Source organism: Anser cygnoides, chromosome Z (assembly GCF_040182565.1).
Source record: "Anser cygnoides isolate HZ-2024a breed goose chromosome Z, Taihu_goose_T2T_genome, whole genome shotgun sequence".
NCBI classification, from domain to species: domain Eukaryota; kingdom Metazoa; phylum Chordata; class Aves; order Anseriformes; family Anatidae; genus Anser; species Anser cygnoides.
Window position 1 is genome coordinate 16,835,530 of NC_089912.1, and position 15,395 is coordinate 16,850,924.

At 40.4% G+C, this 15,395-nt stretch overlaps 1 protein-coding gene across 3 annotated transcripts in view; it reads right to left on the reverse strand.

Moving 5' to 3' along the window:
* Positions 1-833: 833 nt before the first annotated feature.
* Positions 834-15,395, reverse strand: part of DGKQ (diacylglycerol kinase theta) — a 93,112-nt gene continuing 78,550 nt past the window's right edge. For all 3 annotated transcript variants that reach the window (XM_066988393.1, XM_013187812.3, XM_048051762.2), the window contains 4 exons: positions 12,896-13,042; positions 11,810-11,921; positions 9,860-10,012; positions 834-8,709 (listed from right to left, as the gene is read on the reverse strand). In XM_066988393.1, the coding sequence (XP_066844494.1) occupies positions 8,611-8,709; positions 9,860-10,012; positions 11,810-11,921; positions 12,896-13,042 (511 nt within the window). In that variant the 3' untranslated portion in view covers positions 834-8,610. The remainder of the gene's footprint in view (positions 8,710-9,859; positions 10,013-11,809; positions 11,922-12,895; positions 13,043-15,395) is intronic.

The following is a 15,395-nucleotide window of genomic DNA, read 5'->3' on the forward strand; positions in this document are numbered from 1 at the left end:
TGATTTGCAGACCGCCAAGGAACAAGGTGCACCCTGAGATGGTAGGGCAAAAACAATCCCTCCCCTATTTTTCAATAAAATGGGAAGAAACAATTCCGTTGTGCCAGGGAAAGGTCTGATGCAGCAGGGACCTCTGAAGTGGAGATGCCTACGTGATGGACACCATGAGAGGCAGGCCAGGAGCTGGAGGGCCCCGTCCTGCAGGGAGGGCACAGGCTGTCCAGCCACGGTGGGGCAGGGTCTCCAGCTGGGCCAGGGGCAAGGGGGCTGTGGTCCCCAGACTGCCCTTCCTCCAGCCCCCTCCAAGGTAAGGCCCCTGGGGCCCAGCTCTTGCCCAGCCAAGCACAACGGGACCATGCGCGGGCCTGTTCCCCACAGCCTGAGATCACCACGTCATAACTTCCTACAGGAGTGCAAACAGGGCGAGTAATTGTATGAAACTACCTTGAAAATTTGGGATCATCACTGAAGTAACTCACAAAACAAAGAAAGATAGCACAGCAGAGAGAGAATGTGTTACGCGTCACAGATTTCAGCGGTTGGAGTAGGTGCTTCCCATAGAAACAACAGCTCCAGAAGTGCTTGACCCTTGCTGAGCGTGCACATGTAGCAGTGTGTAGGCGTCATTGTAGCAACTAAAACCTAAGAAATGAACGAGGCTGCTACAACGCAGCCACCCACCCCTGACCCAGTGTGGAGCACCACCCAGCCTCGCAGAGAGCAAGGCTACAGAACACTTAACCCAAGCAGTGTCTGCTGGAAACCAAGTACGTTTCCCTCCCACCAAGTGTACTTCGCCATCTTCAAAGAAGCACCACTACTCCACGAACAACCAGGGTGGAACAGATACTGTATTTTTCACAGACAAATTCTAGTTATAGATCTCTGGAACTTGTAAATAATACTTAGAATACAGAATTTCAAATCAGTGCAAAATGTACAGTCAAATTAAACACAAACATATTGCCAAATATATACAGAATTGTTCTCCAAACACAACCCAAGGACAAACAGATGCTTAAATATACGAGGAAGGTACATCTTCTATAAATTACTTTTTTTTTTTTAAACCAATTAGTAGATTAGGTATGTTATTTGTATACAAATTACCACAGCATAGTGATTTGCAAGGCAGACACTGAGAAACAAGTTACATCATTAAAACCCTGTTTCTGAAACCAATGGGCAAGTAAATGTGAAAATGCATTACTAGTTTGAGGCACACAATGTGGAAGGTTTTCGAGCACTTGAATGCTTATGCTTACGCTTTGTTTTCTCAGAATTATCAGGCAGGTGCACAAAGAATAAGCACTAGACAATAGGTAACTGTTTGGTGGTCAGCTTACCTTAGCTTGTTGGGCCAAGTTGATTTATTAACAATGTGTTAGAACATTCACAAAAATGCTGTAAAACATCTTAGAGTATCTTGATATTAAAACAGCACTCATTGAAAAACTACTTGAAGTTGGCTGATTTAACGAGAGGTGAAAACCACAGTTATTTAAGCTGTAGTTTGAGAAGAGTTAACACGTCACGAGTGGTTTTTAAGTAGGAGGGACACTAAAATCCATACTAAATGACAAACTCTGTGATGCTTTGCATTCAAAGCAGAGATACTCCTATTAATTAGAACTTGCAGTTTATTCAAGGTATTGATTGCTACTATCTACACCATTGATAATTAAACTATCTCAAGGATTACTTGCTTTTGGCATGTTCAGAAAGCTGGAGTTATACAGCTATTGCTATGATACAGATCCCCACAATTTTCTTTTAAAATAGCAGTGAAGGCATCATAAGCACCTAAAAGTACACAATAAATACTCAGTAATTCTTCAAGCACCTCTTGCTACCCAATTTGGCAAGATCAGCAGCACAAAGAACGGGATGCCATGGCAAGGCAAGCTGTAACTGTTTGACACAGGGATGGGCCTGATTTGTGCCTTTTTTCCTTCAGAAAGCAAAAGGATCAACATGTGGCACATTCTGTGGACAGCGAGAGATGACTCGAAGGGCCAGACAGTCACCAGACTTGTAGCATTCCTGCTGTCAAGCACAAGGGCAGGCTCTCTACTCTTTATCTGACAGTGATTTGTATCGCGAAAAGCTCAGCCTTCTATAGCTGGTGCTTATATTTGGAGTTGCTGCCAGAAGTGTAATACAGGACACATACAATGTAAATGAAGCCACGTCTTCTGAAATCAAGTCTTCTCCTAAATAACACACTTGAGCCACAGTGACATGTTAAATGGGTGTGTTGCGAGAAGAGCTCAGAGGGGTAACTACACCAGTAAGTGTCCTACTAAAAATACTTCGCTTTGGGATACATCTTTGATATCTACATACATTTATTTCAAGACTTCAGACCAACCTTTTAACAACACTGAATTGCTTATAAAACACTCTGATAAATTATCTTCACAAAAAAATAAAGTCAATCTTTTGGAAAACACATTCAATACAACACTTGTGTCAGTACAAAGTCTGCCCTACGAATCAATGGCAGAAAAGTCATAATCCACATTTAAGTTTCTCTACAGGGACGTAGCTAGGAGTCTAAACCAGAAGGCAACTATTCGATTAATTGTCATGGGAAGCAGAAACAGTGCTTCCAGAATGCAGAAAGAGAATGCACTGTTTCAACTGACATGTATAGGTTTACAATCAATAGTCACTGTCCTGTAAACATTGAAACTGCTGGTCTAACTGCATGTTAAGATTAATAAATTGCATTTGTTTCACTGCATTCCATACTTATACTGTTCAAAAATACAGTAAGTAGCAAAGGAACAAAGGCTTTGAGCTGGACTTCTCCTACAAGCCAAGTGTCAAGTCAGTAAATGTTGACATTATAAATAAACTTTAACATTACTCTAAAGCATTATAAAATCAGACTAAGAAGCCTAAATCTTAGAATAGCAGCCAATTTGTAATTGTTTAAAAATATATGTGAACTTTCAGTCAGTCAGATATAAATACATACTGCGATGTGGGGAAGATACCATCTCTCATTCCCAAGCAGAGCTTTTGAAAACACAGTATCAGAGCCGGGGATCAAGGAACACTGCAAGTCAAAGAAACTCTTAAAACTTTAAACAGTTGTGTTCTACAAACTTGTGTTCATCATTACCTGAAAGTGCATTTTTATATCTGTAGAATCATCCCCGTATTTACAAAAAAAGTACAAACATTGCAATTTTGCCACACCCTAAAACTATCTAACCTGCATTTACTGTTAAGTGCAAAAAGTCTGTGAAGTGATACATGCACTGATGAATACAAGGTCAAGGGCTGAAAACTGAGGCAGTGCTGCCACCACGAATCCCAGGCATGTCAGTAGTTGCTGAATGTTTGCTGCACAGCTGCAAAATGGCTGAAATAGAAGTTGAAGCAGAAATCAACGAACAGCTTAAAGGCCAATAGCTAGAGCAGAGTTTTAGACCAGGATCTCCATTCCCTGCCCTCTGCACACCCTCACCAGCCTATTTGTTTTGTCTTTTACACCAGCTCACTCATGACTTTGTTACCAGTTTCAGTATAAAGGTTGGGCCCAAAGGGCGGGAAGGCAGCCTAGCAGGAAAGGAAAATGCAGAGTTCATGTCAAGGCAGTAAGGGAGAGGTACGGGGCGCAGATCAAAAGACACCTGTCTCCTGGCAGCTTTCTCAAGTGCACAACACCAGCGCACCCCCAAGTTTCAGTGCTGGAGCACAGGCAGGTGGCCATGCAATGCACAGCATACCTGCACACACAGTTGGAGCACACTACAAAATACCCATGCAGCTACATCTGTTCTGTCTCCAGCATAAACCCTTTTTAGGTGTTGCAAAAGTTCATCTTACATTCTCCTCCCTCAGAACGAGGCTTCATTTGGAAATGAGATGGTTACATACCAACAGACTGCTGCAAGGTAACGTGCATGCCTAACTGCTCAGCGATTCCACAGAGCTGATATTCAAAACATTATTGACACAGTACATTATTTGCTCTTTAAAGAAATGTAATCTGTGCAATACTTTGAAGAGGGAAACTATGAAGATTACTAGATTAATGAAGATTAACGAGCAATTGTCTGGAACTGTTCATTTAGTTTTGTTCCTTATCTAAGTCTTGCAGTTGACTATGCTACAGCCTCTAGTTTTTAAAACATTACAACAGCCATTGCCATTGATTTTAAACACACTGAGACTTGATTAAAACCTAGAAAGAGTAAGAGGGGCTCAAACTGTACACATGCAGATACTATAAACACAGTTGTGCTTTGACTATATTGCTATCATGTCGGAAAGTACACATCCATTAGAAGTGTGTGCTGAGAGCCCCAGTGGGACCAGCAAGAAAGCAAGCCCTGCCTTCTTACCAAATCTGGTGAGATCCAGAAGTGAGTGCTATTTGCAAGAGCCGAAAAACCACACACCACTTCCTTTCATGGAAATACAAGGAAGACTATTTTAAGGGTGTGTGCACATATACGCATACGTATATATGTACACACACATATACGAATGTATAGAAATAAACAAAATGTTTTTGGTAATATAACCCAGTTTCATACAAAAATCAATGCAATGAAAGCATCAGCAATTTAAACTACTCCAATCAAGTCTAAAAGTCATGGGAGAAAAAACAGCAAATTTTCTGAAGTAGTATTTTTATCTCGGGGATAAGCTTTTGAATTTAGGTTCTAATTCAAGACAGAGGTAATGTATTTGCCCATCGAAACAGATTTTAACCAACTGACCACCTTCTTCCTTGTCTGTGACAGTGGGATATTTGAAATGAACCTTGGCTTTCAGGATCCCTCTTCTCCCCATGCTAGGAAAGTGTAGTAAGACACCACATAAAAGACCAGAAGCTCAGCAAGAAAGATGCTAGTGCTGCTCTGTGTGCCTGCCATTGTTTGTAGGTGAGCTGAGAAGGCAGGGCAGGATGAAGGTGTGTGCTCTAGATAGCAGCAAGCCTGCATCTCCTCCCTATCCATGGGTTATGCTTTCTGATTCTGTGTCCCTGATGTTGATTAACACGTGCCTGTTCAGAACTGAGCCTCCTTCCCAGTACTTTTCTTACTGCCTTATTTAAAGCACTTGGCCGTGTGAACACCAGGTACTCATACAGCGTTCCTCTCTCCACTCAGTGCTGAGAATCATGTATCAGCCCACTGTGATGTGAAGTATACTGCATTATTATGTTCAATGTGAAGGCTAAGTGAAAATGTTTCGTATTAACTGCAAAGAGTTTTATCACCTCTCTTCAAGGAAATCTCACTCCTATGGAAGAAAATACTAGGCCTTTACAGATAATCAGTGTAATACAAATGTCAGAAAAACAAACAAACAAACAAAAAAACAAACACCAAAAAAACAAGTATGATCCCCTTGATATACTGGCCTCTACAGTACCTGAAACTGGAACATCTTGAAAGAGACATTCAACAGAGATTTTCTTCTTTTAAAAACTTTACAAGAGCTTTCCTATCTCCACCACCCAGGAATCTGTTTTGTCTTCAAAACATACTAAAAATCACTCTATGATGTGGAGAGACCTTAAATGCCAAGTGTGTTTTTCTTAAGATACATTTTCATTCCAGTGTGGCACTCATCTACTCAAACAACATGTGGGAGTCAGTTTATGGAAAAAGAGAAAAGAGAAAGAGAAAAGAAAACTAAAAGCCTCCATATCTTCCACTAGGATCTCCTTGGACAGTTGCAAGGAGAACACGTTTATATTTCCGTGTTGCCTTACTAACACAATGCTACCCTGAGACAGGCTCCTACAGCATTCCAGGTATGGAAAATCCCCATGGAAGGAAGGGTATGTCACAGTAAGAGGCCCTCTGATTAAAATACTCTGGCCCAAGAGTTTCTTGTTATTTTAGATAACAGATACTGAGCAACAAAGACAGACAGACAGGCCTTTAACGAGCCAGGAACATGAACAATGTCAGTTACATGCTGCAGGATGATGTCCGTCTGAAAAACACAGTCAGGCTTACTAACTTGGGCTGTAGAAGATAGTCAGTACCAACACGCTTGAAAGTTTATGCATGTTTTCTGTAATAAAGAGTTAGCAGTTTTCCTCTCCATCTTTGAGCCAGCAATAAGAAAGAAGACCAAACAGTTTTTCAACTACCCCAAAGACAAAAAGCAGCTTCTTTGGCTTTCTGGACAACTACAAACAGCAATGTATTTAAGATTTCTTCTCTAATTTGTGAGCTTCATCCTGAGAAGGCATAACCTGAAATACAGCACAGCCCTCCTACTTGTAACACTGGTACCAGGATGCCGGAGGAGCTCCGGTTAATCCTTCCTGACCATGTTCTGAAGCAGAGACACTGCCATGTTTAATGACCAGGTGAGTATCCACACTATCTCCTCCTGTATTGTCCATGCTACTTCCTTCACAGCATGAATCTAGTTTGCATGTTGAATAACGATAAGTTGTAGTCCATGTGGCAGTACGTGAAGATAATTCCTAAAAATTAAACTAACAATTGAAATAACAAGCTCCAATGAAAAGAGGAGTCCTTCAAATGCATCTCTACAACAACAGTAAGCAACAACAGTAAGCACTCTCTTTGGGCAGCAAAGAGAGACTGCAGGCAGCTGCCCTTCTTGCATCTCTGTTTATAGCTTTAGCTGTGTAGCTCTGTCTGATGCTACAGATGAATGTTTTATAGTACCCACATTCACACCCTTGTCTGTACCCTAACTGGAAAATATAAAGCACAGGTAATGGCTAGATGTTGCTGAAGATGGCACGGTGCTCAGAGTACAGACTGATGTCAACAAACCTAGCACGGACTATCTAACCACATAATGGTCTCCAACACAGGACAATGGCTTTTGCATGTTTCAAAGTTATAGTGAAGTTTCCTGAAGCAGCTGGAGATGTTTTTCTAGACATGCTAACAAGAGGAACCTTCCTGAAGATGTCACTTGAGTGACAAAGTCATACCATCCACAGCCACGTTTGTTATTACCATGCAACAGAGGACAAGTTATCACACTGGCTAGCTAAGTGGACTCTGATCCATGCCAGCACAGCTGAAGTAGTTCCAGGGAACCAATGCACACACGTGGCAAAAACACACAGGCCCCTTGCTCCACAACCAACTGTGCTCAGAGGGCATCTCGTTATGATGTTGACCTGAAGTGAAAGGTTAGTCACTGGAGGACCAAAGCAAGACAAAACCAGTACTGATGTCAGTAAAGATGTCACTGAAGACCAACATGACTGCAGGCACGAGGAGCAGATGTATGTAGCACATTACAGGACCAACACATCAGCTCTAGTGCCAGTCACCAGCAGTAGCTAGAAAAGAACTACTGGATCCCTGTGTCTTCAGCAGGTGGGTAAGCACAGAAGAGTGATCTCAGTCTCACAGGAGACAAGAGCGGCAACCTCTGAGGAGAAAACACACATCCCAGTGAGAATAGTCACCAAGTCCCTGGGTCCACAGCTGCTAACACCACCCACAGGAGACTCGAGAAGGCTGACTAGATAAGTGAGTTTTCATGACAGCTATCACATCCCCAAAGCCTACAAAATATTAGATGTACAGGCTTCAATACCTCCTCAGTCTTCTCAGTGAAGTTACTCTTCAGTATTTCAGTTCAGCTCTGCTGTATCACTGTGCAAATTCACTTTACTGAACACTAAATGGTACCTGTTTCACATTAATTAGTGACAATTCTTTTAGTCTTTGAACTTGCTGTTAAGTAACAGTCCAACTGTGACAAATAAGCAAAAATGAGATAACACAAGTAAAGACAAGAAGAAAAGCCTGATGTCAAAGATAATGGTCTCAGCAATAGAAAACAGTCAGTACAATGTAATACTGCCTCAGGTATTGTTGTTCATTTTTTAGAGTGGTAGCTGCTGAAATTCAAATGTTCTTTAAAACAGGCTATTATCAACTTCAGTTGACAACTTGCTCTAAAAGCTGTTTCCCCTTCACTCATGCAGTCTAAATACTGTTGAAATAAACTCTCTGAAATATTTTGACTCAACTGTTCTAGTACTTTCTTTCTTCCCAGTGCATGGGGCTCCTTTTATAGAAATCATCTCTCCTGTGTTTTGTATTTTTTCTCTTCTACGGTAGTACTGTTTCAGCTATGTTATTTGGACTTATCCAAGGAGTTCTCAGCAGCTCATGTCTTTGCCTTTTTTTGGTTTGGAGGTTACAATGAGCATTAATTTAAAACAACACATTTTCATTTATGGAAAGATACACCAAAACTTATCTATGGAATGATTTTCTTAAAGAAAAAGCTGGGAGGAGGGGAAGGATCTTTGTGAACATAGATGCAGAAATCTCGGCATCTTGGAATCTCTGTTTGGCCTCAGTTCCATATATATTAAAAACTGGGAAATGGTTTATGGAAAAGCAACCCAAAGTAAACATCTCAAATGAGGCAAGTGGTGCATAATAGTTATTTGTAACAATGAGGCACTATCTTTGAAAGACGAAGTAGAACCCAGTACTGTTAAAATGCAATGAAAGGCACACTCCTAAGCAACCCTTCTTCACCAGCTGTCTGCATTCAGTTTTACTGAACCATCTCGGTATCTACAGTAGTTGTGCTGCTTCGCTTCTGAGCACAGGTCTCCACTTAGCGTCCTCCTTCAGATACTGCCATGCTATCCACTCTCATCTCTTTCAGGCTTCCAGTTTTTTTCTGTTTCTGCTTGGACTTTTTCAACATATGTACCTAAAACGGAAAGTTTTTAAAGAAGGTGAATGAGTATTCAAATATCTGTAGTCAGATATACATAAGCAGATCTAAGGCAACTAATACATGAGCAAAATGTTGGAACTGCAACTGAAACACATTGAAATACACTACTGTCCGAAGCGGCTATCCGTATAAAGTACTAGGATTAACTGAGTTTTACATAAATATATATACACATGTAGGTACATGCATATAGAAGTGTAAGAATGTGTGTGCATATATATGAATGTACACACACATACATACACATACATACGGGTAATGCTACCAGTCACTAGCCTTACAGACAAAAATATTTCTTACTGGAAGGACAACTTAGGTTTGTTCCTTCTCTCTTTCTTTTTAACAATTTCCTGCAGAAAAAGAACAAAGTTCAACATATTCCCAAACATCTGACGTATGACCCTCTTTTTCACTCATTTTTCATCTGCAAGGGCTATTTTTCTGGTAGCCCTCCTTGTGGGGATATGTCTTGTCCATAGCAACAAACTTCTGAGAGTTAAAAAGGTGTCCTTAAGGTAGCAGATGAATGCACACCTAACAGAGTCAACCACTGCAAAACATTTATATCACAATTTCAATATCAAAAGTTAATTCTTAAGCAGCTGATGCTCTTTTTCTTTTGTATATACACTGGAAGACCAGGGAAAAACAGACACCAGTTATTTCTAAAGCCTCTTTTTTTTTTCCCTCAGACTTTCCTCCTCCAGTATTCACTTTTCTCCTTTGCTGCTTTCTGACAGACTCTCCCTCTTCCAGCACAGCCAGCAGACTGTTTTGTTCCTTGCACACTGCAGTCCTACCATGGCCCCATAATTGTGATCTATTTCAGAGCAAGCAACACTGCCTGGAGATCTCAATACAGGAGTGAAGATTAAGTCACTTGGCTGAAGCTCAGGGACTACCAAGGACTACTTTCTTAAACGCAAGCCTCATGTGACCCAGTGGAGAGGGCCCTCAAACCATTCTCTGTAGGAAAGGCTATGTATTTATCCAACAGTTACTACACTGTGCTGACTAGCTCCTTTGAAGTTAAGCATCAGAACACAACCGATGAGTAAGATAATATAGTAATATCCACTGGAGAAACAAAGTCAGATTTTTGAGACAAACGTACAGCCATTACCTTTGGTCCGGCAGCAGAAATAATAATCTGTCCTGGGGCCTGAATCCAGGGCTCTCCATCAACTTGAACTGGAATTGGCTTTAGGAGTGTTACACGAAAATACGAGCCCTGGGCTATGCGGATGCCTGATCGAAAACCACCTTGGACTTGACCCTGTTAGGAAGTAAAAGTCTGGATTATCAAACACCCCAGTGAACAAAGAAATGCAAATAATAGCTGCCCTTAAACTGGGTGGATACAGTTTTATTCTTATCTGACGTTTTAAGTTTCAAGTTAAAGAACTGCCTAGGCAAAATCTGTATTGGATGCCTTTACTGATGCAAAATTAATCATTTAATTAGTGCATGAAGCATAACTTATCCTCTTGCAAGTTGCCAGAGGCAAAATAACTTATACAGTGGAATCACTTGTACATTCACATTGGGAAAAGAGCATGCATTCACAAAGTCATGTTTGCTTCTACTCCCCTCCTCCATAAAGTAGTAAACACTTTTTCAAAACAACTAACCATACACACAGACTCTGGTGCATGTGAAATGCCAAAACCTAAAAGCACATTATCATAAATCATGGAGACAGAGATTTACGATACTCAACTCCATATTCATCTTCAGTTAATAGGATCAGCGTCAACCACAAAAAAAGATGCAAAGGCAACTCTGCTGCTAAAAATTGTCTTGGGGAACATGTGCAAACATCAACATACAGGTAAAAATCTTAATACAAGATCACAAAATAAGAGCATTGGTTTGTTAACGTTTATATTCAGAAGCAGTATGTTCATTCCTTGGTGCTTCTAACAAAAAAAACTTTCAAGGATCTCTACCAAACCAGTTCTCCTAATGGAAAAATTTATATTTGTCTTCCTTAAAAGAACTAAATTACAACACCGTAAAGTTGGCTGACACCAAAGGTTGAGCTGCACAAACAATTTTAAGTACCCACCTTTCCATTTTTGGTAGTTGTATGGATTTGTTGTCTCTAGTTACCTGACCACATATACCTTTTCAGCGCAGATTTCTTAAAATAGTGAAACAAATCCAAAGAAAAGACAAAAATAATGCATCATTCCACAGGACTGCATTGCTAATAGCAGGCCGTTGAAAAATACATACTACACGGAAGAATGAAAGCTACACTGATTGAGTGATAATATTCCTTGCACAACTGGTATACAATATGCTTCATGTAGCATTTCTGACAAGTATCAGGTTCTAAGAGACAGGTATTAGAATGCCTGTGGCAGATAATTATAAAGATACCTCTCTAAAAAGCATCTCTGCCCTGACTGCTTTGAGGTATGCCAAGATTTTGTGTACACATACTAAGTGAAGAGTGGGCGTTCTTATGACATTAAAATGAAATATTGCTTTCATCTTATGAACTATTTGGTTTTGACACCATGATAAAGGGTATTTATACATACATATATTTGTGTTCCATATCTATGTATATTTATGCACCATATATGCATGTATGTTTAAGGCCTTAGTTCAAAGCCTGCATCAAGCATTTTCCCATGCTCTTTTAATAAGAACTTCACAGTTCTCATACTTCCCATCCTAACACAGATTTCTTCAGTTTCCTTTCCATCTATTGTCACATGGCACCTAAATATGGATCTTCATAGCAAGCTAATACACAGGCTACAAGGGGCACTGCGGGCTGTGAAAGGGCATACCAGTTACAGCTAAACTCCTGAACATTTATTCACATACAGCTGATGTTGCTCACGAACTCTCTTTATGGTCTGCAACCACTTCTGCATGAAAAAACAAGAGCTTGATTAAATGATGGTGTAACTCTAGCACTGATGCCTATTTTTAGGACTTGCAGTGTACTGTTTATTATGAAAATAAACTAGTCTGAGAAAATGCATTTACCAGAGAGGCTCATTCAACTGGTTCACAGAAATGTGTTTCCTCTGTTCTCACTTGGTTGTTAACTTACCATGTGAACAACGCCAGTCACACCAACAACTTCCAGCAGGCCGTCATCAATGCGTGGTTTCTCAAAGCGGTCATCACTGTCAGAGCCCCAGAGATCGGCTCCAGACCCCCAGCTGTGCAGAGAACACACCACAGTGACCATCCCGCCAGGGATGTCTGGTCTGTCAGACTTCAAAAGCTAGGCACTCTGCTCCGCACCAGTGAGAGGGAGCTTTCCTGCACCGTGAGAGCAAGAAATGCTTTTCTAAAATCTGGAAAACTTCTGATCAGATCTTTGAGGAGTGAAAGAAGGATTGAGTAAGTATTTCCCATTCAAAAGAACTCAGTAGTTAAGCAGGTGTTCCTGCACTTCAGTCGCTTCAAATGCTTCTGACAATTTAACATGGCATTGCTTTTCATGCAGTATTGACCTTCCTTACTCAAATCAGTTGTTTATTCTTTTGGTGCATAGACTGCTCAGTGCTAATCCTGATCTTTTCTTCTTCACAATTCTCAGGTAGTTTTAAGGTTAAGAGTCTATTTGAAACCAGTAGTATGGCAACACTAATGACCTGCTGTTACTGTACAAACGAAAAAAAGTCACTCATCACCAGCAAATTCAAGGAAGGCAGGTTTCCAAAAGAGCTGCCATTCTTTCTTACAGAACAGTAATTCCACCTCCCTGCTGGTGTCAGTACGGCCCCCACAACAGGTATCTGAGCTGCAGGTTTTCCACAGCTACCTGGGTAGCAGCATCACCAACTCCACATATACCTTTGATGAGGATATCACTCCAAATTACTGTTAGGACACAGGATACAAAGTAGCAAATGTACAGGGGGTTGCACTGGGAAAACAAGGTAGTACCTACCAGCTTTTTTGGAGCAACTCTGTGACTTTCGAAGGATAAGAAAAGCAATGTTAAAATGGTATTAAGAGCTAGGCTCTCAGTTGCAAACCCACAGTTCAGCAATAATCAAAAATATCCAGGAACAGTCACCTATCAGTCCAGACCATTTAACGTCAGGAGTGATGCTTAAGTACCAAGCAGTTTTGCACACATACATGCAAACATGTATCTACATAAGATGCTTCCTGTCAATTTTACCTGGGTATATTAATAAAAATGAGTCCTTCTATACTTGGCAACTCCACCTCTCGCTGATCCACCTGAAGCTTTATGTCTTTGTGAAGATTTCTGGTATGACTTATCTTCTGCAGCCCAACTTTCACATAAACTCCTTTGTTGTGAAACCTAGGAGCAGACAAGCATCATGTAACTAAAAGGTAAGCCACAGAACAGCACTATTTTTGTTGAACATGTGCTAGCATATCATTGTCCTCTAGTGGGCATGTTTAAAGAGCTTTTCAATTTTTTATTACAGAAACAAAGCATAAGGCACAAACTACTACTTCATATACTTTTTACTTACTAGAAGAATTGTGCTGTCTAGTCACGTGGAGATGCAGAGATGTGGAGAGGCAATAACTCTTTGATAAATAAACTTCTGGACCAAAAAACTGTATTACTGATTAAGACCTAATAGATGTCATGAAACATTTTTAACTGATTTATCATGCAATGGTAGAATAATTAAGGCAGAAAACACCAGGAGTCTGGGCTTTACATACTGCTAATTCATTTAACCATACTCAGCTGTAGAAATTAAAAACATGATTAGTAGTTTGTGGCAGAGCTCTAACGCATCTAATTTTAGAGTAAAGAAAAGACTAGGAAGATTTTATGGCATCCCTTGAAATGTCAAAGTATTTGGAGAGTTATGTAAACAAATGTCAGTTAAATACAGATACTCTTTTCTTCAATAATGGTAACCTTTGAATACATGGCCTTCAGGATAACCTTAAAAGAAGAAGGATTTATTTGTACCGATTAACACATGGGTGTCATTGGAATCCAACTCTGCAGAATGTCCCTAGCATTATGCCTGAATGATGTAGACATTCAAGTGGGGAAGACAGCCAATTTAGCATGTGGGCTACTGTCAACTCTCCAGACAGAGACTGTTCAGTTCTTTTAAGTTATTACATTGGGAATGATTCATCGTACATGCTAACTGTTTTAAACAGCACTGAATTAACAGTAGGTGAGGGAAGACCACTTAATATGTTTCCACTCCAGACAAGACCAAGAGATATGTCTGATTTGAATGCATTACATACAACTAAAAAATAAAATAAAACAGGTAGGAAACAAAATACTTTAAGTATCCTCAAGAAGTACAAACTTTAGTTGTGTCACGTGAGAAGCCTAGAGAAACTAACAGAATATGACACAGTGACATAACTGCAGACACTGTTCTGAATTACGAGAGTTCTAAGAAAGAGTTGGCCTCTGAGGTCCACAGGATACATTGGGTAGGGCACGCCGTGACACATAACAAAGTGTAAAAATTGTCAGAGATCAAATACTATTACTCTTATTTTTGCACACATATTCCATTTCAGCTATGCATCCTATTAGGACATCGAGACCAGAAAAGAACAAATTGATTTCTGTAACGTTACCATGCCAGTACCTACTTAATGGTTGTGAAGGTGACTGAAAGATTTTACGATTAAAATGGCTAGTTGAGCTTGGAAGGGTGAACTTTGAACGTACACTACTAGACAGAGGCACCACCCTTCTTTGTGCATCTACGTGTAGGGCATGGCATGATTTGGTGGGAAAGTCCAAGCAGAAGTTGTCAGTCCATTGCTAGCAGTAGTGAGTAACATACTAACTTGCCCACTTGGTAGAAAAACGCATCATTTCCTAAAGCAAACCCTTGTTTACATACATTGTACTGACAGTAGTCTCACAACAGTTAATTAGTAAGGCAGGAACGAAGAACTAATCTTTGAAGCAGTCTCCAATGCCTTATTTGTGCTGAAGGACCTTGAGTTTTCTATTTGGAGGCAAGGCTCACATTGCAGTCACTGCTGTAAATGACACTGATGGGGATGACAAGAGGAGGGAAGGGCTTTGTATGCAGGTCATCCGTCCCCATGGAGCCAGTGAGTCTCTGCAGCAGCTCAGCTGCAACACTTGCACCATTATGTCATCCCAGAATTATTTGGAAGGTTCTCTAGAGCACAGATATCAAAGTAACATCCTACTACTCAGACCAGTGTGGGGACTTGACCTACAAAACTCAGGAATCACCTTTCAGTTAATTTTTCTACAAAAGATGCTCTACAGATATAGCCAACATACTACTTAATGCCCCATTGGCCAAAGTCATAAAACTACACCCTACTAGAAAGGCATTCAAATATTGGACTGATACTTCAATTTAGCTAATTAAGTCAGAATAGATGAAGTTAAAAGGCGATCCTATATAGGACCAGTTTTATGGACTATGAAGGTAAATAGCTGTTTTCAAGCATTGTAATCCCATGTTTATTCTTGAAAGAACAAACAGAAAAAACACCCTTTTCTTTTAACGAGCCCATGACTAAGTCTAACTCCATAGACTCAGGGAGACATCAAACCATCAACTATGCTGTAAGTTGAACCGTCTCTGTGGTTGTTGCCCAAGCAGCAAGATTCTCTTGTGGTCAGGGAAAGCAAGAGCCATCCATAAGCACTCTCCAGGCTTTCACAAAAT